We start from the raw sequence: 26393 nt of genomic DNA on the forward strand, positions 1-26393 counted from the left end.
TATTTAAGCATCCTTTCTAATTAAAAATCAGTCAAGTAAGTCCTGGGTTTGGCCATCTATCAAAACCCCAGTTATTGTTCTGATTGCATATTTCATTCTTTGGCTATGAAAGATAAACTAATTATTGGATATTAAAAGCAATGAACATTTGAAATTTACTGTGAATACACAATGATCAAGGCTCAAAAACCCTGTTGCCAAAAGCCTCAGTCAAGTACAGTACAGCACTCTAATTGTAACACATTAATCTTTATTACCATCATTGCTACAATTGTGAGATGGTACTCAAGGAAAACTCAGACAAGGCTCACTATAGTCCCCACAAGAAGAGTCTTTTTCAGTGATGCTTTCTGATCATCTACTGCTCATCAATGTGATCTTTTCACCGTAAAAAGCATTGACTGCCACATAACTGATAAGTTAACTGAAATTAATCTCAGAATGGATTGCTTTATTGATGTATCTTATACATATATAGAGAGAGGTCATAGAAGTAGAACATGGGGTGTTTTTTGCACTTAAGACTCTCTTTCATATATTATCTTCATCCTTCCTTTTTTCTTTCCTTCCCTCTTTTCTTTCCTTCCCCATAATACAAGCTCAGGAGGTAGATAGGCAGGGTTTGAATAGTGTACCAACCTAGTGTCTTTTCCTACTTCATGTAAGGTACCAACAGAGTTCAGTATATCCATCGCTTCCTTCAAAAGAACACCACCTTGCCATGGCCAAGACAGCAGGCAGGAGACTGACTTTTGCTGAGTGACTTAATTTTACCATCAGCAATTTGGAGGTACTTATGTATGAATTATAGTCATCCCCAGCAGGAGATGATGAGTAGCATAAGTCTTTTGTTCTGAAGATCCAAACTGTTGTAAAATAGCTGAACTTCTTCCAGGAACAAGGCCCCAAACAATGTTTATGAAGCAATCAGTCTGACAGGCTAAAGTCTGGAGTTATTGGATTAGTCTCTTGGAAGCTCTTCATAATAATCTACATTTAAAGTACATCTCTTTCTCATGTCGGCGAGGAATAATATGGGAGTAAAAGAAAAAAATTTATGATAATATGTCATTTACTGCTTGGGGATGTAAAGTTTGCCAACCCACACTTATTTATCATAAAACATCAATATTCAGAATGTTTTACAACCTAGCAATAAATTGGAAATTTGCATATTAACTTTTAGAGAAGAAATATTGTTATTAATTATTCTCATTATGGAACCTGAAACCAATTATATTAAAATTAGAGTCACAAATATATGCATAATTGTGGTATACACATTATGGTTTTAGATATTAATGGTAAATCAACATTATGACAACATCAAGGAAGCCTATAATTAAAAAACTAAAAACAAACAAAATAATAATGAAGTCTATGAAAGGTTGTAAACATATTTAGAAATCAAGTTTGTGTCTACAAAAGAAACATTTTACTAACCATTCACATCTATAGTTTCAACATGAATTCCATGAGAAACAGTAGTTTTAGCTGTCATAAGGGAACTACACCTGTTATCTGCCCAAAAGTAAGGTGGCCAGATTCTGATCCTGGGTCCTCTCCCTTTCACTGCACCCTTGGTTAAAGTTAGCTCATTTCACTAATCTGCAGATTCTTAATCTATGAGATAAAATTAATGCCTATACTTCTTCAGGTTATGTTGAAAACTAAATGGATGCTTCCAAAGTGCTTAGCATAATCTCTGACGTGGAGTAATTAAATCATAATAAAAAATAATAACAGCTAACATTTATTAATGTGTGCTAGACAACAATCTAGGAGTATTTTGTTGTTATTCCCGTCGCCTAGTCATGTCCGACTCTTTGCAACCCCATGAACTGCAGGACACTAGGCTTTCCTGTTTCTCACCATCTCCTGAAATTTGCCCAAGTTCAGGCTATTGCTTCCAGCCATTTCATCCTCTGACGCTCTCTTTTCTTTCTGCCCTCAATCTTTCCCAGCATCAGGGACTTCTCCAATGAGTTGGCTGTTTGCATCAGATGACCAAAATACTGGAGCTTAAGCTTCAGCATCAGTCCTTCCAAAGAGTATTCAGGGCTGATTTCCCTTAAGATTGACTGGTTTGATCTTGCAGTCCAAGGGACTCTCAAGAGTTTTCTCCAGGACCACAGTTTGAAGGCATCAATTCTTTAGCGCTCTGCCTTCTATACGGTCCAGCTTTCACAATCTTACATGACCACTGGGAAGACCATAGTCTTGACTATACAGACCTTTGTCAGCAAAGTAATCTCTCTGCTTTTCAACACACTGTCTAGGTGAGTCATAGCTTTCCTGCCAAGAAGCAATCGTCTTCTGAATTCATGTCTGCAGTGATTTTTAGAGCTCAAGAAGAGGAAATCTGTCACTACGTCCACCTTTTCCCCTTCCATCTGCCATGAAGTAGTGGGGCTGAATGCCATGATCTTACTCCATTTTACGGATAAAGAAACTGAGGCAGAGAGAAGGACGCTGTCCCAGGTCACAGGGTTATAGAATAAACAATTTCAACCGAGGTACTCTGACCTCAGGACTTGTGTTCTTATCTCATATACCTAACCTCTTAATAAAGGTTAGTTGTTATTCTTATTTTTAAAAGACAGAAAAGAAGTGGAAAATAGGGGAAAGAGAAGAAAAGACAGATGAAAAACATAGAGGCAGCTATTTCATCATTTTTTCATGTTAGGAATCATTCTGTGCTTTTACTAGGAATTATTCTCATGCCTTAAAATTTAATCTTCATAACAATCCTAAAAAAGAAGTAGTGGATGAGAAGTCTCAGTTCTAGCAGCAGTATAAAACACACAAAGTGGAAGGGGGCAATGGACAACATTGCACTCTATTTAAACTCAGGCAAAAGAGTATCTCAGTTTCTCAAGCCGACATCTACAAGTTTTAAAATAGTGACTTGGATATTTTGTAAGCCTGTAAGTGTGTATTACTTTTAAAATCCATATCTATATGTCAGAGAACAAAACTGCCCTGTTGACTAACTGTGCAAGGTGATTCTCAAGCAGATTTGGGCTGGTATGGTGGTGCTAGTGGTAAAGAACCCACCTGGCAATGCAGGAGACATAAGAGATGTGGGTTTGATCCCTGGGCTGGGAAGATCCCCTGGAAGTGATTGTGGCAACCCACTCCAGTATTCTTGCCTGAAGAATCCCCATGGATGGAGCAGCCTGGTGGGCTACAGCCCATAGTGTTGCAAACAGTTGGGCATTACTCATGCAATTGAACACATATGCACACTTGGTTGCGAAGTGGGTGGTGAGGATGGTGGAGCTGGAGCACTTCATTTTATATAGATACAGCCCCTGAAAAAATCCCCACCACGAAGCAGTGAAAAATAATAAACTGAAATTCCTTCCAGTCCTGGCCTGATCTTCTGCTTCAGTTGCCTACCTAAGAATTAAAGAGCAACCAACTTGCTTTTCCCCTTGCAAGGTGGAGAGCTGAAAGGAAGTTGCTAAACACTTTACTGAAACTATGCATAATCTCAGGCCAGGTTTTGAGGATACAAATCAACTTCAGTGGCGTTTTTGATGTGCTCAGTGCATGAACTTTTTTATTAGGCTAAGGCCTCCTGACCCCAAATACCCTTATCTGGAATTAGGATACTAACTGTCTTCTACACAAGCTCAAGGTAGAAATATTTGCATCCATCTCCAAAGCACTACCAAAGGAGCATCAGAAAGTCCTTGAACAGAGTGGTTCAACTCATGTCCCACACATGGCCTGATGACTTTAACATCCAATCCTTATAACTTATTCATTTATTCAACAGTTATTATTGCAAGTTTACTAAATGCCAGGTGCTGGAGAGACCCTGGTAAACTAATCGATAAAGTTTGCTAGCCCAAGGTGAAACACAAGGACTAGATGGTGGAAAGGGCATTGGTAGTCTGCCATTAGAAACAGGCTCAGTGACAGATAGAGAAGTGGTTGCCCCTGGCTTAATATTGCAGAGGATGGAAAACAAAATGTCCTCCAAGTTACAACACTCTGCGCTCATGAAAATGTCCACACTTCATCAATCGTGCTGTGCCTGTTTAATCAAGGAACGATTTCTGTCCTGAAGATATTGAACTAAGAAAAGTGGAGGTCCTGAGAGGCATCACCTCCATTAACTATAATTTTTGCTTATGTGAATTAATTCATTTTTTAAATGCTGAATACAAGAGATTACCAAATTCTGTCTATGAAAGCAGCATGATAATATTTTAAAAATAAACCGTAATGATATCAACCTTATAAGAGTGTCATACAGATAAAATTATAGAAGGTATATAAATGAGATTTGAAGGTAGAACATATTAGATAAAGATGAAGAGTTTTTTTCCCTTATAAATCAAAGTGAATCTAAAGCAGACACAGGACAAGGTGCCCCAGATTAGGAACTAAACCTGCTGTTCTTTGGCTTATACTTATTAATTATGTAAATAACAGTAATGTGGTTATTTCAATATTCAATTTTTTTAAAAAAGATACAAGTCAGGAAAACACTAAGGTCCATTTCAGCCATAAAATAATTTAATTAAAACTGAAGAAATAGTCTCACTTGTGTATTACTGTGCACTAAGTATGATCAAAAGAAAATATTTGTTTTCCCTCAATGATTATGAAAATGCTTGGGGAGAAAGCAAACATTCAGTAACATTCAAAACATGTGATTGTCATACTTTACCTAGATATTTTATTCTAAACAATTAAAAAGAACTTTTGAAGAGAGTCAATGTCATTTAATTTTTTTTAATTTAAAAAGGATAGAAAAGAAAGATCTACAAACTACATTAATAATCAAGGTGACAGACTCTAGAAAGTGACTACAAGAGAAAGGGTGCAAGTTTACAAAAAATATGTATCATCCCCCAAATAAATTTATACATATATTTTCTTTGTGGTATCATTGAACAGGTAATTGATCAAGGAATTCCTTTATTCCTATATATAAATCATTCTAGACTCTGGAGATACAGAGGGGTCATGGAGAATCCCAGGGACAGGGGAGCCTGGTGGGCTGCTGTCTATGGGGTCACGCAGAGTCAGACATGACTGAAGTAACTTAGCAGCAGCAGCAGCAGAACTTAGATTATATTAAGGGAGTCGAATGGAGAGAAAAAAGAAATACACAAAATTGTTTTGTGTCATGGTAAGTCCTAATGATTGAAAAAGATGCTGTTATGTAGAAAAGTAGAGGGCTACAAGAAGACAGACAGAGGACAGGAGAAGAAATGCTGTTGCCGCTGCTGCTGCTAAGTCGCTTCAGTTGTGTCCGACTCTGTGCGACCCCAGAGAGGGCAGCCCACCAAGCTCCTCCGTCCCTGGGATTCTCCAGGCAAGAACACTGGAGTGGGTTGCCATTTCCTTCTCCAATGCGTGCAAGTGAAAATTGAAAGTGAAGTTGTTCAGTCGTGTCCGACTCTGTGCGACCCCATGGACTGCAGCCCACCAGGCTCCTCCATCCATGGGATTTTCCGGGCAAGAGTGCTGGAGTGGGATGCCATTGCCTTTTCTGGAAGAAATGCTAGGAACTGCTTTCTCAGAGACTGTGTCTAGGTTAAACATGCTGCTACTGCTGCTTCTGAGTCGCTTCAGTCGTGTCCGACTCTGTGCGACCCCATAGATGGCAGCACACCAGGCTCCCCCGTCCCTGGGATTCTCCAGGAAAGAACACTGAAGTGGGTTGCCATTTCCTTCTCCAATGCATGAAAATGAAAAGTGAAAGTGAAGTCGCTCAGTCGTGTCTGACTCTTAGCGACCCCATGGACTGCAGCCTACCAGGCTCCTCTGTCCATGGGATTTTCCATGCAAGAGTACTGGAGTAGATTAGACACGCGTGCGTGCTAAATTGCTTCAGTCCTGTCCGACTCTTTTGCAGCCCCATGGACTGTAGTTCGCTATGATCCTCTGTCCATGGGATTCTCCAGGCAAGAATACTGGAGTAGGTTGCCATGCCCTCCTCCAGGGGATCTTCTCAACCCAGGGGTCAAATCTGCATTTTCTGCACCAGCAGGCGGGTTCTTTACTACCAGCGTCACCTGGGAGGCCCAGGTGAGACATGGTGCTATGGAAAATTTCTCTTGGGAGGTCATATCTCATTTGAGAACAGAAAATCATAGGAAGTGAGCATGTGAAGGATCTGGGGAAAAGCAAATAAGGCAGGGAGAGTGAAAATATCAAGGCCCTGGTGCAAAAGACCATTTGTCATCTTCAAGAAATGAAAATGAGACTATGGTAATGAATTTGAGATTTATTCTAAGTGCAGTACAAGGTGTAATGCAGGAAAGTGGAATGATTTCATTTACATGTTTAAAAGATTACTCCGGCTGTTTTATGATAAATGGTTAGGGAAAAGCTAGAGAAGATGCACAGAGAGCAGGTATAAGCGGATGTGTAGAAACAGTACATCTCGATTTCCACCAGGCAAAGGTCCTCATCACTCTAAGAACAAGTAGGAGAAACGGGTACAAGTGTAGCATGTTCAGGTAAATTTGTAGCTAACTGAACAAGAGTATGTGAAGGATATTGATTTATAAATTTAATCTCATTTTAGTGGACATTCTCTACTGGCAGGCTGCCCTGTCCAGGTCAACATTTTTTATCAATTATTTGAATGGACACACGCTTATCACATTTTCTGCTATGCTGAACGAGAAGGATAATCAATACGCCAGATTTTTTTTAAAAAAGATTTCAAACTATTTCAACTGTGATGGAACAAAGGGTCACTACTCAGAAGGTGAATATAATAGAAGTAAATATAATATTCTGAATTTAGGTAATAAAATAACATGATTGGGGAGCTCTAGATTAATAGCCATTCATGAAAAATCAATCCTCTGAAATAAAGTTGAAATATGAGATTGGAACTTTAAAAACAAAAACAAAACCAGTGAGTATCATTGTCAGTCCCATTCGCCAAAAGAGACGCTAATTTCATAGGATACTACTGTTCCCACTGTCCTCTGCAAAGGTCAAGATACATGCATAGAATTAAGTACATTTCTAAAGGGTCACTGCTTGATATATAATTGAGTGTAATTGTGTTGTGAAGAAATTGGTTGTGGATTAAGTACCTAGAGAAGAAAATAAATATGGGACAGGGAGTATGACCATATTTTCAGATTTGAATCCTAACCAAAATGATAAAGTACCAGAAATTAAGATGAGAGATTTAAATACCTACTTCAATTTCAAGGAAGAGATATTTGAACTTGTTTTTGTGTTTTTGCACAACTAGAGCAACTACAGTTCAGGATGCTTTGTAATGAACAGAGACGTTCTCTGTCTTCAGAAGTTTTCAAACTGAATGATTATCAACCAAGGATTCTGAGGGTTGTAGAATATTAGGCATGAAGAGTGGGGAAAGCAGAGTAGATGCCAAACTCAGGCCACTCAAATGCAAAATGAGTGAGAGAGCTTTTACTTTGGCTGAACTGTCCTATTTAAACGTGCATCCGACTCTTTATGGCCCCATGGACTGTAGCCCACTAGGCTCCTCTGTCCATGGAATTTTTTAGGCAAGGATACTGAAATGGGTTGCTATTTTCTCTTCCAGGGGATCTTTTCCATCCAGGGATGGAATCCACAGCTCTTGTGTGTCCTGCATTGGCAGGTGGATTCTTTACTACTGTGCCACCTGGGAAGCCCCTGTTTAAATGACTGTAGCTGAATATGAGATTCTGTCTTTCCAATATTTTTGGTAGTAGAAAGTATGGACTTTTACAAAAGGAGAGCCTTAAGAGTTAGTAATTTATGTTTTAATTGTCATAAATTAGAAAAATGAAAAGTTGCTCTTGGTATGTTAATCTCTTTTCTGGTGCTATTATTGTTACTGTTTTTTAAAATTTCCTACACTGTGAAATCCAAAAATAAAAGAAATTTAATACGGAGGTTTCCCTACTCTAGGAGTTTATGATCATTTTTTAAAATGAATACAAGAAAATCTCCTTGTTAAACATAAATATTAGATTTGTGTTAAACCAAGAGAAATAAACACTTTGGTTCTATACCACTCAATCAGATATACCCTCCATTTTTTTTCTGCTCACCTTAGATTGTTTGGAAGACTACCTCAGAAGAAATTAAAAAATAAAATAATCCTGGAGTTCCATATATACCTAATACTTAGAAAACTATTTCTCAATTAATAAAAATGCCACCAAATGGCAATAATAGATTAAGCACTGGGTATTAGGTATATTTGGTGTTGAGTTTCCCAAGAAGATTTTATTAATGAGACTATTTTACAGTGTTACTGCCAACAGATTTTGTAATTAGGAAACCTGTGACATTAATGCACCACTATATGAGTTGGGATTTTACACAAGGAAACATATAATCATAAGCAAATACATAAATGCTTTAAAATACAGCTGAACAGCCATCCTCTAAGGCATCTATTTTAAATGTGTACTAACTGCTCCTGCCCGTGGATTTTACTTTCAACTTGCTATTTCTAAATTCCACTATTTTTCCATATGCTCACAAACTTTTATTAGGCAGTAGTCTTAAGAGATGGCAAATTCGTTTTTGAATGTTCTAAACCAGAAATGGAAAAGGTAAAGCTTTGATTGTCTCTACTTTTTGTTTATGTAATGGCTTTCAAAATGTCCCTTTTCTTTCAAAGAAGAAAAAGAACTAGAGAATTACAGGATTAATACACTACCAAGGTTTTCTCTTTTCCAGCTGTGAGCTTTATGGCTAAATCATTTCGTACATTGATTATTAAGTTACTGGCAGTTCCATTGCTTGCTTATACACACTCTCCTTAAAATGTGTGTGTGTATAACCTGTTGTATATGTAAACTTTATGTGTATAAATTTGAGTGTATGTGAATTTATGTGTATAGAGCATGATATAACCAAGTTATCATATAGTCAAACTATCTCAACCCTCTTAAGTTCAGAAGACTACATCTTCCCATTCAGATTTACCATTTATTCCACAAAAAAGATATTTTGCAAATATTACAAAAGGTAAAGAAGACCAATATGATAAATTGAAATCTCTTTGATCTTTAAGATAAACTGCTTTAAAGGTTGATTGGTACAATGGCACAAAAATTCAAAGTCACATTTGCAATATGATATAATTGCTACTTACAAGCAAACTGAAGCTTTGCTTCTCTGCTAACAATTGTTCCAAACGAGTTTGTTGCTATGCACTGGTACATTCCAGCATCTTGGGTTTTATTGGGGTTATTGATCAACAAGCTGCCTTCAACAACACTGTAGCGGAAATCCATACCAATATCAACATCTGTTCCGTTTAACTTCCACCTATAGTATAAAAATGCCAGTAGATAAAGTTTTGTAACATTAAACAATATTTCTGAATTGTCTAAAATATATATAAAAAAGCTACAAATGGCATGAAATATCATCTGTGACTTTTTTTTTAACCATGGTAAAAAAAAATTAGAAAAGCTCTACATAGAAATGGTGTCAACACAAACGTTTATGACATGAGCACATCCTTTTTAGGTAAACTGATATTAAAATTTTAACACCTGTTTTTATGACTATTTACAGTGCTACGGACACTCCACTCCTTTTTTTCTTTTTTGGAAATTTTCCATAGTATCTTGTATAAGCATCTTCAAATAGCACTCCTCAGTAAAAGCTCTTTTTCTGGTTTGCAGTCATTCTTTAATAGGTCTATAGAGATAACAGAATACCCCACTTTCGGGTAGTTGGCTGAGTATTTGATGAAATTGCAGCAGATTTGCTTTGACTTGGTCCTTAATATGACTGAAATGGCTGACTACAAAGCAGAGGAATTCTATTGATTTAGAGCTGTCTTAGGAACCAAACTAGCCTTAACCGTGTATCACTTTGAAGATCTCCTTAGCTACTGGCACTCAAACATCAATCAACCAGCCCAATAAACTGTAGATCAGGCCATTAGGTAACAGACGCAAAGAGGGTTTTCTTGTTTGTTTACTCAGATCATCCAAATCTGAGTACACAGTCTGGCCCAATAAATTAGTTTTAGTAGGACTCACACATTTAAACAGCAAAACTTTAGTAACAAAATCTACTTTTTGTTTCCTTTCTTTTTTACTAAACAGCCAATAACATTCCAGAGAGCTTATTTTAAGCAAAGGGCCTTTCAGTAAGTTGTTTTAATATGTACAAACTTTCAAACTAATATAATACAATGACTGTCTTGTTTTTTTCCCTCTTCCTTCCCCACTATCCTACATAAAATATTGGCTTGACCAAAAAGTTCATTTGGGTTTTCTCATAACATCTTACAGAAGAGCCCAAATGAACTTTTCGGTTAAACCCGAATCAGGTAACGAAAACAGCATAGTCAGAGTATCTGAATTATCATCAACAGTTTCCTAGGAGCATTCACCCTAGGGGACTAAAAATAAAGCAAGACTAGAGCACAAAGAAAATTGATCAGAAGCAACAACAGGATTAAAGAGTGAGAATCAGTCATTTTATTTCCTTCAAACCAACAAATAAAAAACACAATATTTAAATGCATGCATATACATACTCTTACATATCAAGTACTCTTGCCTGGAGACTCCCATGGAGGGAGGTGCCTGGTAGGCTACAGTCTGTGGGGTCGCAAAGAGTCAGACATGACTGAGCGACTTCACTTTTCACTTTCACTATATACATATATACTCACTGTGCACCCTCTTATAACATTCTGGGGCACTCGGGCTGGTGTGCATTGTGTAAAAGGATTTAAATGAAAAAATGAAAGGTCAGTTACTTTCAGATTTTGGATACTGGTTATCAACAAAAACATGTTAGGGTGAGTGCTTTTTTTCCACCAAGATGTCTCTCACACTGCAATCTTAAACCACACATTTTCTAATGAAGTCTTCCTCAGTATCCTTGGTCAAGATAAATCACAGCTCCCCCCAGCCTCCTACGGAATTCTCCTTACTTGTTTAGGCGGGCATTCTGCCTTCACTTCAGACAGTTTGTCTGTATCAAGTCCTGTCAGTCACTTAGAACTTGACACTCAAAGTTCTCAATCAATGCTGTGGCATTTCACTAAATATTTTACTTCTTGGCTGGATATTTTAGCTGTGTGTGTATACAACTTATGAAGCATCCTAGCCTACCACAGTATCAGTTCAGTTCAGTCATTCAGTCGTGTCCGACTCTTCGTGACCCCATGAATCTCAGCACACCAGGCCTCCCTGTCCATCACCAACTCCTGGAGTTCACTCAGACTCGCGTCCATCGAGTCAGTGATGCCATCCAGCCATCTCATCCTCTGTCGTCCCCTTCTCCTCCTGCCCCTAGTCCTTCCCAGGTGTATGTTTGTTCATATCTGTGTCTTTGAAAAGCGAAAATATAGAAACGGGCTGGGGAAGGTGGACCTGATCGAGAAATGGAACATAACTCTTTGTGTGTTTGTTTATAAGAAAATGGGTATTAGAAATTGAAACTGTTCTTAAGCTTGACAGTAATTCTGTGTTCTGACACAGACAAGAAAGTAATAAGCAATAAAAAGAGAACAGCCAGGTTATATCCTAGCAGGTCTATATGCTCATGAATCTCCAGAGCTGACTGCCTGCCCTAGATATTTTTTGAGTCAGCTGGTCACATCTCTATCATAACTCTCACTTCAAATGATAGTGGAGCAATTTAACATGACAAATCTAAAAGCTCAAAGAGGAAATTGCAATATAATGTGAGCCACAAGCAGAGTATGGAACTCGGGAATGAGACCACGTGAGTCTTTTTAGAAAAGTCTTTGTAGGGAGAATGAGAACACCTCTGCGGGTCTGTCTACACATGTCATCTCAACTTAAATGTTCCGTAGAAAGTCCATTAATCTCCTTTATTACCCGCTTTTACGTACAATGCATTATTTAGAAAATAAAGCACTTGCTGTGAAATGCAGCTGAGTCTCCTTTACAAAGCCCTATACCAAGTTTTATTGCAATGCAGTCACTATTCATTCCAGTTGAATGGGGACTGCACTGAATTCCTTATCTTATTCCATACTGAAACAGTCTTGAAAAATTCACAATTTATTTTCAGTGTTTGAGGAGTCTTTTAAGAACTGGTCATAGAGAGGTATGCTTATTTGGCACACAGAGATTTTCCCAAGGGCCAAGACAAATGGGTGAGTCTCATAAGCTGATTTCTGCATCACTTGGGGCAACACAACAACACCACCCTCTTCAGAGGAGGGTCTGTGCACAACCAAACACTGTGAAGCTCTGGAAGGTACCATTTTCAGATCTTAGTGGGAAGCTATCTATGGGATGTACTGTAGCAAAACATCCCCTTTTCTTTGTTCACTATTTCAAACTGGCAGCTAAGAAGGGGAAGGACCTTTCTGACCTGGAATCTATAGTCTGCAAACCAAGCTGAATACTAACTTCACAGTCAAAGTACTTCCATCGAGTACTTGACCATCCTTTCTGACAGGAAAGGAAGGCTGAGAGCCATAGGTAATATCACATTTCCTCAGGGAACTTTAATACAAGGCAAGTGTGCACAAGTCAAAACTTCCTAAGTTTTTCTGGGTCTGAGTCAATCCTTTCAAAATTGAAGGGCAGGAAACTGAAAAGATAAGGCTCTGTTCAGGGAATAAACACAAAGAAGAGAGGCCAATCAGGGTGCTTGAGGGAAAAGCCTAATGGCAAAGACCTCCATGGAGAAATCACCTTGAATTTCTCCCCCTCAAAGTCAGCCTGAGCCCAGATAAAGTTCAGCAAGAAAGATGTTGAAAATATCTGATCTCTCCATTCTTTCTCTTGCTCTTTCCTTCAACAAAAGGGAGTCTTTTAGTTCCTAGGTACCAATGAGCTATTATTTCATGAGAAACTGCTGAAAGTATAATAAAGAAAAAGAAAGTACACTGTAACCAATTCCTAGTGCATGTGATTAAAAGTTTTCTTCTCAGTGTTTCCCAGCAATCTTTAAGAACATAATAGGTTTCTGTTCCTCTGCTTGTTTTAAATAACAAAGCAAGCCCCTATATCTAGAAACACAATGTTACAAAGGCAGAGTTAATTAAAGGTCACACTTTGGGGAGAAACAAAGCAGCAACTTGCCAAATTCTGCTGCAAATTTTCTTTTCATTTATTGCTCACATTTGAACTTACGCTTGGTGATGTACTAAAAACTGGGGGCCATTATATCATCATTTATGTGTGTAGGAACCTTTTCCTCTTGCATTTATTTATTTATGTATTTTTACTACATTAAGCATTAAAAAAATATTTGATATAGCTTTGAATTCAACTTAATATAGGGAGAATAACTACATATTCTGATGTGTCCAGGGCAGTTTTGGGTATAAACTTATTGTCCTAGAAAATTATTAACAGTGGCCTTTTGCTCTCATAAGTGTCCTGGTTTGGATGATAAATACATGTTCATCCTAATTATATGGTCTATTGGAGAGGATATTTTTTTCTTTCTACAATATACTTCCTTTTTCCATCCTTATGACAAAAGATGATTAGCCCTAAATTCAGTTAAGTATATCCTTTTCTGGGAAACTTTTATTGACATGCTCCCTCTCTTTCCTGAAGCAGACCTTCTTTCCTCACGCTACCCTAGAACCTGGACATCTTTTTCTCACACTTAACTTTGCGCTTCCTTCTCTAGGCACTCACCACCAAAGCATACAACTTGAACATGTAGTTTATTCAGCTTTGAATTCTTCAAACCTAGCATGGTACTGGAACATTGCAGCTGCTTAATATGGTGGTTTACACACCTTTCCTAAAGGATGTATTTTCTAGAATCCTAATATACACCCTAGTTCAAAGCAGAACTACCATGAAGGAATCTTGTGTGGAAACCCTACATAATTCAGCCAGGGTCATTCCTGAGTCAACTCCATGGACTAGATTTCAGCCTGAAAAATTAGTGAAATGGTCCAAAGAATAATGCTATGTTTGATAAATAAATGAACTGGCACACAAACTAAATTGTAAAATAATTTCTACTATGTTAATGCCACCATCCTTCTAATTTGAAAAGTATCTACCTCAGCTCAAATTCTTCCTCTATAACTCTTGGATGATTCCAATCTCTTCTTCCCCTAAACTGTGATACACATGCCATATATTTTTTGGTTTTCACATACTACTACATAGTGATTATTAGCTTAAGGTTTATATCATTAAATGAGAATAGGGACAAAATTATATTTATAAGATACATGTAAGTTACAAAGAATCACAGGACAGTAAAGATCCCTAAGAAACAGAATATTATTACTTTTGAAGTCTCCTATTTCCATTTTCATTCCAATCATTTCCCTCTGAATGGTGCGTGATAACTCCAAATTTTTGCTATTTCATTCTTTTGATTTTCTTTATGATTTTATCATGTATGCTAGTATCCTTAACCGGAGAAGGCAATGGCACCCCACTCCAGTACACTTGCCTGGAAAATCCCATGGATGGAGGAGCCTGGTAGGCTGCAGTCCATGGGGTCGAGAAGAATCGGACACGACTGAGTGACTTCACTTTCACTTTTCACTTTCCTGCATTGGAGAAGGAAATGGCAACCCACTCCAGTGTTCCTTCCTGGAGAATCCCAGGGATGGGGGAGCCTGGCGGGCTGCCGTCTCTGGGGTCGCATAGAGTCGGACACGACTGAAGTGACTTAGCAGCAGCAGCAGCAGTATCCTTAAACAACTACTCTATCTTACCTGCTTTGGAACTGAATAAACACAGGATTGTACTCTTTGTATTTTTTTGTGATTTGCTCTGTTTACTCAAAGTTATGTTCCTATGATCGTGTTGTTGTGGCTCTAGTTCATTCATTTTCACTACTTCATTGGGTTCCCTTGTATGAACATGCCAGGTTACATTCAGTATATTACTTATGCTAAATTTGTTCTTGCTAATTTCTGTCAATCTGATGAGTTTGAAAGAGTCTGTCATTTTAGTTTTAATTTGTACATTTCTATTTATTAATGGGGGCTATTTATTCCCTGGTGGCTCAGACAGTAAAGGGTAAAGAATTCGCCTGCAATGCAGGAGACCTGGGTTCAAGCCTTGGTTTGGGATGATCCCCTGGAGGAGGAGGGCATGGCAACACACTCCAGTATTCTTGCTTGGAAAATTCCCATGGACAAAGAGCCTGGCAAGTTACAGTCCATGGAGTTGCAAAGAGTCGGACACGACTGACTAAGCACACACAGGGCACATTTACTAGTGGTAATCTTATTGTATGTTTAATGGATATTTAATAGTCTTTTCTAAGAAGTCTTTTGGTAATGTTTTAATTAGGTTACATGTCTGTTACCTTTTGATTTGTAGGAATTCTTTAAATAGCTCTGCTGCTGCTAAGTCGCTTCAGTCGTGTCCGACTCTGTGCAGCCCCATAGACAGCAGCCCACCACGCTCTCCCCTCCCTGGGATTCGCTAGGCAAGAGTACTAGAGTGGGTTGCCATTTCCTTCTCCAATGCATGAGTGAAAATTGAAAGCGAAGTCGCTCAGTTGTGTCCGACTCTTAGTGACCCCACGGACTGCAGCCTACCAGGCTCCTCTGTCCATGGGATTTTCCAGGCAAGAGTACTGGAGTGGGGTGCCATTGCCTTCTTTTAAATAGTTCAGACTTTGTAAATAATATGTATCACAAATATCTTCTCCCAGTTGGAAGCTTATAATTTTACTCATCCCAGTATATTCTGCTGAACAGCAATTTTTAACATTCAGTTCAGTTCAGCTCAGTTTAGTTGCTCAGTCGTGTCCGACTCTTTGCGACCCCATGAATTGCAGCACACCAGGCCTCCCTGTCCATTACCAACTCCCGGAGTTCATTCAGACTCGCATCCATCGAGTCAGTGATGCCATCCAGCCTTCTCATCCTCTGTTGTCCCCTTCTCCTCCTGCCTCCAATCCCTCCCAGCATCAGAGTCTTTTCCAGTGAGTCAACTCTTCGCATTAGGTGGCCAAAGTCCTGGAGTTTCAGCTTTAGCATCATTCCTTCCAAAGAAATCCCAGGGCTGATCTCCTTCAGAATGGACTGGTTGGATCTCCTTGTAGTCCAAGGGACTCTCAAGAGTCTTCTCCAACACCACAGTTCAAGAGCATTAACATTAGTGAAGTTAAATATTTTCTTCTATGATTTGTTCTTTTTGGTTATAATTGAATTTTTTTCTTCCCTCTAAAGTCTTAAATATGCATCCCTATTTCCTTTGAAACATTTTGCCAAATTTCACATGTTGATCTTCTATTCACTTGGAATTGATCTTTGTATATGCTATGAGGTAGGGATCCAACTTTAGTTCATTTTTTTAACCATACAGATTCCACTGTGCAGTATATATCTTTTCAATTTATTTCTAATATTGTCATGACTTTAAAATTTTCTCTTTTAATCTTCACAAGATAGTATGCTTTTACTATTTTTGTTGTTTAGTGCAATTGGTTTTTATGTGGAAATACTAACCCTTACCATTTGCTTTACTTATCATTCACTCATATCTAAAGGCAGTCTACCTGGGATTATTTTTATTCTGTTTAAAGTATATCTTTCAGAATTTTCTTTAGGCAGGGTCTGCTGGAGTCAAACTTCAGTTTCTGTCTACCTAAAAACTCATTTACTTTGTTCTTCTTTATAAAAAGTATTTCTGCTATACAAAAATTTTATAGTTAATTTCTCTCAGCATATTGAAGATTCTGTCTTCTCTTTTGCTTTTGTTGTTGCTATTGAGAAGTCAGCTGCTGGTTTAATTGTCATCTCTTTGAAAGTTAGCTGTATTACAACTGTGGCCTATGCTTACAATCATGCCTTCGAGTTAAGTATTTTCTGTTTCACCATGATAACTCCATATAGGGCTTTATTTTTGTTTGCACTGCTTGAAATCCATTCAGTTTAGTTCAGTTGCTCAGTCGTGTCTGACTCTTTGTGACTCCATGAATCGCAGCACGCCAGGCCTCCCTGTCCATCACCAACTCCTGGAGTTCACTCAGACTCACGTCCATCGAGTCCGTGATGCCATCCAGCCATCTCATCCTCTGTCGTCCCCTTCTCCTCCTGCCCTCAATCCCTCCCAGCATCAGGGTCTTTTCCAATGAGTCAACTCTTCGCATGAGGTGGCCAGAGTACTAGAGTTTCAGCTTTAGCATCATTCCTTCCAAAGAAATCCCAGGGCTGATCTCCTTCAAAATGGACTGGTTGGATCTCCTTGCAGTCCAAGGGACTCTCAAGAGTTTTCTCCAACACCACAGTTCAAACGCATCAACTCTTTGGCGTTCAGCCTTCTTCACAGTCCAACTCTCACATCCATACATGACCACTGGAAAAACCATAGCAATGTCTCTGCTTTTGAATATGCTATCTAGGTTGGTCATAACTTTTCTTCCAAGGAGTAAGCGTCTTTTAATTTTATGGCTGCAGTTACCATCTGTGGTGATTTTGGAGCCCCCAAAAATAAGGTCTGAAACTGTATCCACTGTTTCCCCATCTATTTCCCATGAAGTGATGGGACCAGATGCCATGATATTCGTTTTCTGAATGTTGAACTTTAAGCCAACTTTTTCACTCTCCTCTTTCACTTTCATCAAGAGGCTTTTTAGTTCCTCTTCACTTTCTGCCATAAGGGTGGTGTCATCTGCATATCTGAGGTGATTGATATTTCTCCTGGCAATCTTGATTCCAGCTTGTGTTTCTTCCAGTCCAGCGTTTCTCATGATGTACTCTGCATAGAAGTTAAATAAGCAGGGTGACAATGTACAGCCTTGACGTACTCCTTTTCCTATTTGGAACCAGTCTGTTGTTCCATGTCCAGTTCGAACTGTTGCTTCCTGACCTGCATACAGATTTCTCAAGAGGCAGGTCAGGAGGTGTGGTATTCCCATCTCTTTCAGAATTTTCCACAGTTTATTGTGATCTACACAGTCATAGGCTTTGGCATAGTCAATAAATTAGGTTTACTAAATCTGTAGATTTGAATGTTTAATTAGCTTTGGGAAATTCTTAGTTTTCTCCTTAAATAATGCTTCTGTCTCATTTTTTTTTATTCCTTGTGGAATTCTGATCAGATATGTGAATATTTTTGCTTAATCTCTTCTCTATCACATTTTGCTCCTCTTTATCTGCTGCTTTCAGACAATTTCTTCAGATGTATCTTGCACTGTACTAATGCTCTTTTCATCTGTGCTTCATCTGTTACTAAAATCATGTAGTGCCAAGGTTTCAAATAAGTGATTACTTTTGCTTTTCAGTCCTTTGGGAAGCAAGGCTACTTCTTTTATATTCACCATATGATTATATCCCTTGAATTCCAAGTATATTCTGGAAGGTTTTCTCATGTTAGATTCTCCAGTTGGTTGAGGCTAGGCCTTGTGTTGTGACCCTAGTCCCCTGTGAAACTACAAAATCCAAAGCTACAATTCACGTAGTTCATCAAGGTCAAACATGATTTTAGTGTTCAGTTTGCTTCTTTGGGGTTCGCAGATGATCAATTCTTACTAAGTAACATTTCCCATATACCTCTTCTCCTCTGGCCAGTCTTATCATATTGGATGTATTTTTAAAAAATGTTTTAAAAAAATATGTTAAGTAATATTAAGGCTTTCAGTGAAATGGTCAATCGGGATATTTAATGTCTAGTATTGTCAGAAACAACGTTGGGTACTAAACTGTTCATGAATATGAGCGTCTTTTTAGCATCTCAGGATATCCAATGATGTCTGTCTAAAGGCTCTTTATGTAAGCAGCACTCCATAAGCATTTGTTGGTTTTACTAATAGAAAGTGTATGCATGAAAACACATGCTTTTAAGTCAACAAACCTGATGTGAGGTTTTGGATTCCCTTTAACTTCACAACTGAGCTTCACTTTTTTCTCCTCAGAGTCCAAAGGGAACATTACATGACTTGGTTCTTGAATGAAAATTGGACCATGCAGTGTGTAGTCATCTGAAATGAGAAAAGAAAATGTCCCAAAATGAACATATTCCTGATAGGGAGAATTACAGGAAATAACAACAAAATAAAAATAAAAGAAGTAAACAAACAAAAAATAGTAATACACAACAGATTCAGTCCAGCCTCTGGATGACATTTCCTAATGAAGAGTAATCACTGTGAATTATGAAGCAGTAATATGGACTCTCATATTTCATACTGATGACTTATTTTACCAATAAATTCCAGAACCAAAATGGCTTGGCATTCCCTTTTCTCTTCTCCACTTCTTACTGTTCTATCTGACCTTAGGCCAGCCTCTGATTTTGTTCACATTTTGTGCCTCCTACATGCCTTTTGTGCGGCTGTCATCCTGGAAGGCTGTCTAATGTCACAAAGTTAAAATGTTTCTCCTCTGTAATGGGATAACATAGTTGGAAGTAAGCAATAATGATTTCGTAAGTACATTAATAATGAGAAGCATCACTGCTAAAATATGTATAAAACTTTCAGAAATTGCATATGTAGGTAAATAAAGAATAAGCTAGAGTCATGATGCTCAAACTATGCTTGGTAAATGAATAGTGGTGTTTTGTTTTTTTTTAACCTGTTATGAACTAATACATGGGGGCACTTGTGTACATATCTCACAGCTGGGACTGACTCAGTATGCAAGTTCAGTTACAGCAGACTAGTCTATTTCAACTTCAAAGAGGCTTGAGTATATTAATACAAATGAGGTATGAATTTCTAAATTCTCAATAACAGATGCAAGATGCACAAAATTTATTGCCATGGAGCTGCAAAGTTCAAAGAATGGAATAATCAACAAACAAGATTTGAAGTAACAATGTAGTGTGCATATACTTCTAGAGCAAACACCTAATAAATATTGGTCAAAACACACCTCATCACTGAAACCTTGCACAAGGCCCTGTGTCCTTGTCTTTTGAAGAAAGAGCCTGTGTGCATTCATGTTTAGTCATGCCCATGGGCTGTAGCACGCCAGGCTCCTCTGTCCATGGGATTTCGCAGGCAAGAACATTGGAGTGGGTTGCCATTCCCTTTTCCAGGGGATCTTCCCAATCCAGGGACCAAACCCACATCTCCTGCATTTTCTGCTTTGAAAGGCGAGTTGTTTATTCACCAGTCCCATCTTTGCCTGCCAGCGCAGGAGCTGCAACAGACATGGGTTTGATTCCTGGGTCAGGAAGATCCCCTGCAGTGGGGCATGGCAACCCACTCCAGTATTCTTGCCTAGGAAATCCCGTGGACAGAGGAGCCTGGCCATTTATAATTCATAGGGTAGTAAAGAATCAGACACAACTGAAGTGACTTAGCATGCATGCACACACATGACTCAACAGTTAATGATTGAGAAACGTGAAGATATAGAAAGAGAATAGCTGTTGGTCTGGGGAACTGGTAATAATCCAGACTATACAGCTGCTGCACAACAGAGTCACTGAACTTCCAGTTTCCTTAAAGATATAGATAAAGACCTGACACTCATTCCAAGTTGTTTTTATACGAAGCAGACCCCTACTAGATGGAAACTAAAAAACAAAGACCCTAGACTGCATCAAATCAGAAAGTTGATGATGCTTGAAACTTCACCTTGATGCCAACCAATCCCAGGATCGTCCATGAGTTGATCACACCCTGTTGCTTGAACACTATGAGACTCCTCACTACCCCTCCGGTGGGCAAGGAGGGTCACACAACTTTGAAGGCATTAGCCTGTTGGGGCTGCTTTGGCCGGGCAAAACATTAAAACTCACATTTTGTGCCTCCTACCTGCCTTTCGTGCTTCTGTCACCCTAGAAGCCTGTCTAATGTCACAAAGTTAAAACATCTCTGCTCTGTTAAGGGGATATCATACTTGAAAGCAAACAATCATATCGTAGATATATTAATAATGAGAAGCAGCAGTGTACTTAGTCTCTATGTTCCTATTCTGCACTGATAAACAGAGTTTCAGCAACACTGTCCATACCAGGAAAGTGGCTTTCATTCTTTACAATCTCATTTCTTTTTCCCTAGAAGGTTTTTTTAGACCCTCAGGTCTTCCTTTAACCATATGATTTATAAATTATATCTCTCTGTGGACACATCTTTGTGTATTACATGCATTTGGATCTTTCTTTCCCCTTCTTTGAGCTGTAAGCTTCTGGACAGCATGGCTGTATCTTATCCATTTCTGCTTGTTTCGTGTTATCAACTACACTAGCTTAAACATCAAACATGGTCCATAAGGATTGCTCTATCTGAAGTATTTTTCACTTTTTAATGTTTAGCCAGCTGACTTAAGCACTGCCTAACAAATTTTGAGACAGAAGAGCCAGTGGCTATGATGTAAGTGATACTGAATAGCACCCTATAGCTGGCAATCCGTTTTCCCCTTATATGTGATTATTTGGATGGATGTGAATTACAACTGTGATCCTGGAAGACCTTAATAACCAGCCTCCTGTTGATAGGTGATAGGATGAGACTGAATTCATTCAGGTGAACCAGGACTGAGGAAAAAGTAGAAAGCAGAGTTGGGCATCTAGGTGAAACATGATAAGGTGACTTCTTTTAATGCTTTAAATCCAGGCTTTAAAACTTCGCATGTTGAGGTTAGGATAGAAGAAAAATTAAGGACTCAAGAAAATCAAACTGAATGGTATTTTATTTTAGAGGATTAGGGACAGCCTCTGACCTTGTTGAGAGAACAAGCAGAATATGGATTCAGAAAGACTAGGAACCAAGATTCAATGCCTTTTGTCAGCTAACTCTATGAACTACGGAGGATCACCTAGTCCCTCTATGCTTCAATCTTCTCATCTATGAAATATACCACTGGAGTCAGTCAGTGCTTCTACACTAGCTAGGATGAGGAAGAAGTCATGAATGCTGCTGCTGCTGCTAAGTCACTTCAGTCGTGTCCGACTCTGCGACCCCATAGACGGCAGCCCGCCAGGCTCCCCTGTCCCTGGGATCCTCCAGGCAAGAACACTGGAGTGGGTTGCCATTTCCTTCTCTAATGCATGAAAGTGGCAAGTGAAAGTGAAGTCACTCAGTCGTGTCCGACTCTTAGCGACCCCATGGACTGCAGCCCACCAGGCTCCTCCATCCATGGATTTTCTAGGCAAGAGTACTGGAGTGGGGTGCCATTGCCTTCTCCGGAAGTCATGAATATCTTCCCATAAATACAGATGCACATGACATCCTCATTCAAAAATGTCATGAATTTATTACCACCACCATCATCTCTCCTTAGTCCATGTATACAATCTCATGCTAATGAGAGATTCAAACAACAAAAACAGAATTTTTCAAAGAACACATAATAAAAGCATGGAATAAAAGTAAACAAATTTGTATCTTTCTAAATACTCATGGTTTAAAGTCAGATATTTCAAATTCTACATATTTACCTTTCAGATTTTCAACAATGACATAGTTATTTTCAAAACAAATTTAGATACTGGTCAAGGGTCGGTGCAATTCAATCTCAAAGAATTATATGAATTTTTAGCGTATCTTGTTAAGTGATCATCAAGATCACTAACACAGCATCAAGCTGGGTAGATTATTTTCTAAGAGAGATATATTTCTATCGCTCCAATTCCAAAATTATGTGTGTGTGTATATATATATATATATATATATATATATATATAAATATCAATCATCTCAATTCATTGGTGTTCCCTGATTTGAATTTCATAGAGAAATACAGTCTATTACTAGTAATTCCAAATAAGAATAAAACATAATAATGATTATCCAGGATGCAGCTGAGAGGCTGTGGATTAACATCTGTACTATTTCTCAATGTATCCATGCCATATTTAAATAACAAAAAGGATATTTTTATGTGTATTTTGTAATAAGAACTGATAATAATGATGCTTTGCATTCACTATAAATAACACATTTCATCTAAAGTTTTTATTTTCTCTTGGTTAACCAAGCTCACTGCCTAGAAATTAACATTAGTATAAAGGGACTGGCATTTCAGTTTTCATCTAAAGAAATTCACTGCCTCAAGCATGAACTATTGGGTTTCACAAAGAGAGAGGGGGAGATTTTAGAAAGTTGCAATCCAGGTATAAAAAACAGATATCCTAACTTTAATAGCTTTAAAATCAGGGTTACTAGTCTTTGAGGAAAAAAATAAGTTAAAGAGTTGTTTTACTTTCCCCAAACATTGAGGTGCCTGGGTTAAACCACCCTGAGAGTGACATTCTCAGATGAAAGACGGAGCAAGGCATCACTTGAGCTTGTTCTGTGTGTTGTAGTCACAAAGTGACTTTTCAGTGGCTTGAAGGATTATATACAAGACTCTGCATTCGCCAAAAGACTTTGCATTCACCATTCAAACCTGACAAGTTCACCTTTTCATTTATCATAGTAAGTTGTTCTATATAAGCAGTCGAATGGCCATGATCATCAGCCTAGCGAGGGAAAGGAGCAACTCAGAAAACAAGAGGAAAAGAGACACCTCAACGTTAGACTTTGTGCCACCTGTATTGTAATCATGGCATGCTTATTTTTCAAAACCCCAGTCCAGGCTGACTACACCTGAAAAATCCGGCATCTATGAATCTTTTAACTTAGTTCTCCAAGGGATTTTTTGTACACTAAAATCTGAGAACTACTAATACAGACCCTTCAGATCCTAGATCTCCATTTCCTAAGAGCAGAACATCAACCAACATTGGCTTTGCACTCACCTCTAGACTTTCTCTTTTGAGCAAAATCTAACTAACTAAATCTTGCGTGAAAATACTTAGAGAGGGAATTTTAGCACATGACTAACGGTTGTGAGGTAAGCAGCCAAGAACAGAAAACTATAAAATGGATCCACACAAAGAAAATGATGGATCTCTCAAAGTCAGGGACTAAAGCTGTATAAAAGAACCCCTCCTGAGAACACTCATTGTTGAATTCAAGAAGCTAACTGTGAGAACACCCAGGGCTGCACCACATTGACAAAGAAGAGGCGTCCTCAGGGAGCCCCACTAATCTACCACCCTGTAGTAAAACTTTATCCACAACAAATACACACAACATTCTTGCCATTGTTGTTGTTGTTCAGTCACTAAGTTGTGTCTGACTCTTTGTGACCCCATGGACTGCAGCACACCAGGCTTCCCTGTCCTTCACTGTCTACCTGAGTTTGCTCAAATTCAAGTCCACTGAGTTGGTGATGCCATCCAACCATCTCATAATCTGTCATCCTCTTCCCTTCCTGCCCTCAGTATTTCCCAGCATCAGTGTTGTTTTCAGTGAGTCAGCTCTTCACATCAGGTGGCCAAAGTATTGGAGCTTCAGCTTCAGCACCAGTCCTTCTAGTGAACATTTAGGATTGACCCCTTTAGGGTTGACTGGTTTGATATCCTTGCTGTCCAAAGGACTCTTAAGAGCATTCTTCAGCACCACAATTTGAAACCATCGATTCTTCAGTTCTCAGCCTTCTTTTATGGTCCAGCTCTCACATTTGTACAGGACTACTGGATAAATCATAGCTTTGACTAGATGGAACTTTGTCGGCAAAGTGATGTCTCTGCTTTTGAATATGCTGCCTAGTTTTGTCATAGCTTTCCTTCCAAGCAGCAAGTGTCTTTTCATTTCATGGCTTTATATGTAATGAATCTCATCTTATTTAAATGACAGCCTATTGGGAATGATGTTTTCATTTTGGGATTACAAATAAGTGAAAAGTCACACTGGTGCCCTGCTGCCTTAGAGAAGTTAGAGAAATGAGCTGACACTGTTTTTAGGGATCTCTAAGAGAAGCAGAAGGTAATGACCTTTCATGCTTCCAGGAATTCTAAAAAATCAAGGTTAAAAAGGACAGGGGAAGCAGACTGGTGGCCAGAAGCTCAGATATAACTTCAAAGATTCCAGATCCCTAATCTCAGTCCCAGCTTGGGGATTTTAGTGCAAATGCTGATACCTATACATTCTGATTTTCTGGGTTCTCCTCTCCTTGGCAACTAATTGCCAACCAGTCACTAGGTTACTTCTAGTATACCACCCATGATCCCAAAGTCTATTCCACAGAAACTGTCCTGGACCTGTTTCAGAATAAAAGGGATATTTTTACACAAAAGAGAGAAGATCTATGTTAAAGAAACCCTCCTTTCATGTTTCAACAAAGAGAGGAGAATGTCTGGATTTTCAGTAAAGAGTAAAGATTTCAAGAAAGTTGAAAGGGTTAGTTGCTCAGTCATGTCCGACTCTGTGACCCCATGGACTGTAGCCTGCAAAGTTTCTCTGTCCATGGGGATTCTCCAGGTAAGAATACCGGAGTGGGTTGCCATTTCCTCCTCCAGGGGATCTTCCCAATACAGGGATAGAACCTGGGTCTCTTGCATTGAAGGCAGATTCTTCACCGTCTGAACTACCAGAGATTTCATGACCAGAAACTTATTTAGGTTCAAGATCAGGCTACTCCTAATCTTTCTCTCTTTTTGCTCATCAAAGATTTAACAGTTACTAAAAAACACTGCCAGTGATTCTCAAACTCCTTTTGCATTTGATTCTTTTCTTTTTAGAATCCATTTTTTTGTGGGGAGACAAAACCAATGTATGTAAGTCAGCTTCTTCCTGTAACCTCCTTGTAAGCATTCCAGAAATAAAATGTAGTGCCAGGGTTACTCTTCAAAGTTTTAGACTACTGAAAGAGATGCAGAGTCATAGAATTTAAATTAGAAGAGATTATTTAATATTAAATGTATTTTTCCAGATCACAGACTAAAACTGCACTATATCTGTAATGGAAACAAAACTGATTTTCATCTAAAAGTAAAATGATATTCTAAGAGTAGCTCAAATGGTTAAGAATCTGCCTGCAGTACAGGAGACCTGGGTTTGATCCTTGGGTCCAGAAGATCCCCTGGAGAAGGGAATGGCAACCCACTCCAGTATTCTCGCCTGGGAAATCCTGTGGATAGAGGAGCCTAGCAGGCTACAGACCATGGGGTTGCAAAGAGTTGGACACCGCTGAGCAACTTTCACATACATACATAAAAAAACAGTAATAAAACAACACTCTACCATTAGATGTGAGTAAAATTACTGATATCTCAAAGCTGCAGATTAAGTAATAGCTAGATGTCACTTATTTTAGATGTAGTTTGGGGACATAAATGATTTCACTCTCTATTCTATTTATTCTTTGAATTAATTTGACCCATTCCTGTCCCCAAAGTCCCCAGTTCAGTTCAGTTCAGTCGCTCAGTCGTGTCCAACTCTTTGCGACCCCATGAATCGCAGCACGCCAGGCCTCCCTGTTCATCACCAACTCCCAGAGTCTACCCAAACCCATGTCCATCGAGTTAGTGATGCCATCCAGACATCTCATCCCCTGTTGTCCCCTTCTCCTCCTGCCCTCAATCCTTCTCAGCATTAGGGTCTTTTCCAATGAGTCAACTCATCGCATCAGGTGGCCAAAGTATTGGAGTTTCAGCTTTAGCATCAGTCCCTCCAATGAACACCCAGGACTGGTCTCTTTTAGGATAGACTGGCTG

At 38.8% G+C, this 26393-nt stretch overlaps 1 protein-coding gene across 3 annotated transcripts in view; it reads right to left on the reverse strand.

The window, feature by feature from the left end:
- Window positions 1-26393, reverse strand: part of CNTN4 (contactin 4) — a 616632-nt gene that overhangs the window by 350447 nt on the left and 239792 nt on the right. For all 3 annotated transcript variants that reach the window (XM_018038420.1, XM_018038421.1, XM_018038419.1), the window contains exons 3-4: window positions 18753-18879; window positions 9107-9282 (exon numbers count right to left, since the gene is read on the reverse strand). In XM_018038420.1, the coding sequence (XP_017893909.1) occupies window positions 9107-9282; window positions 18753-18879 (303 nt within the window). The remainder of the gene's footprint in view (window positions 1-9106; window positions 9283-18752; window positions 18880-26393) is intronic.

Source organism: Capra hircus, chromosome 22 (genome assembly GCF_001704415.2).
Source record: "Capra hircus breed San Clemente chromosome 22, ASM170441v1, whole genome shotgun sequence".
NCBI lineage: Eukaryota > Metazoa > Chordata > Mammalia > Artiodactyla > Bovidae > Capra > Capra hircus.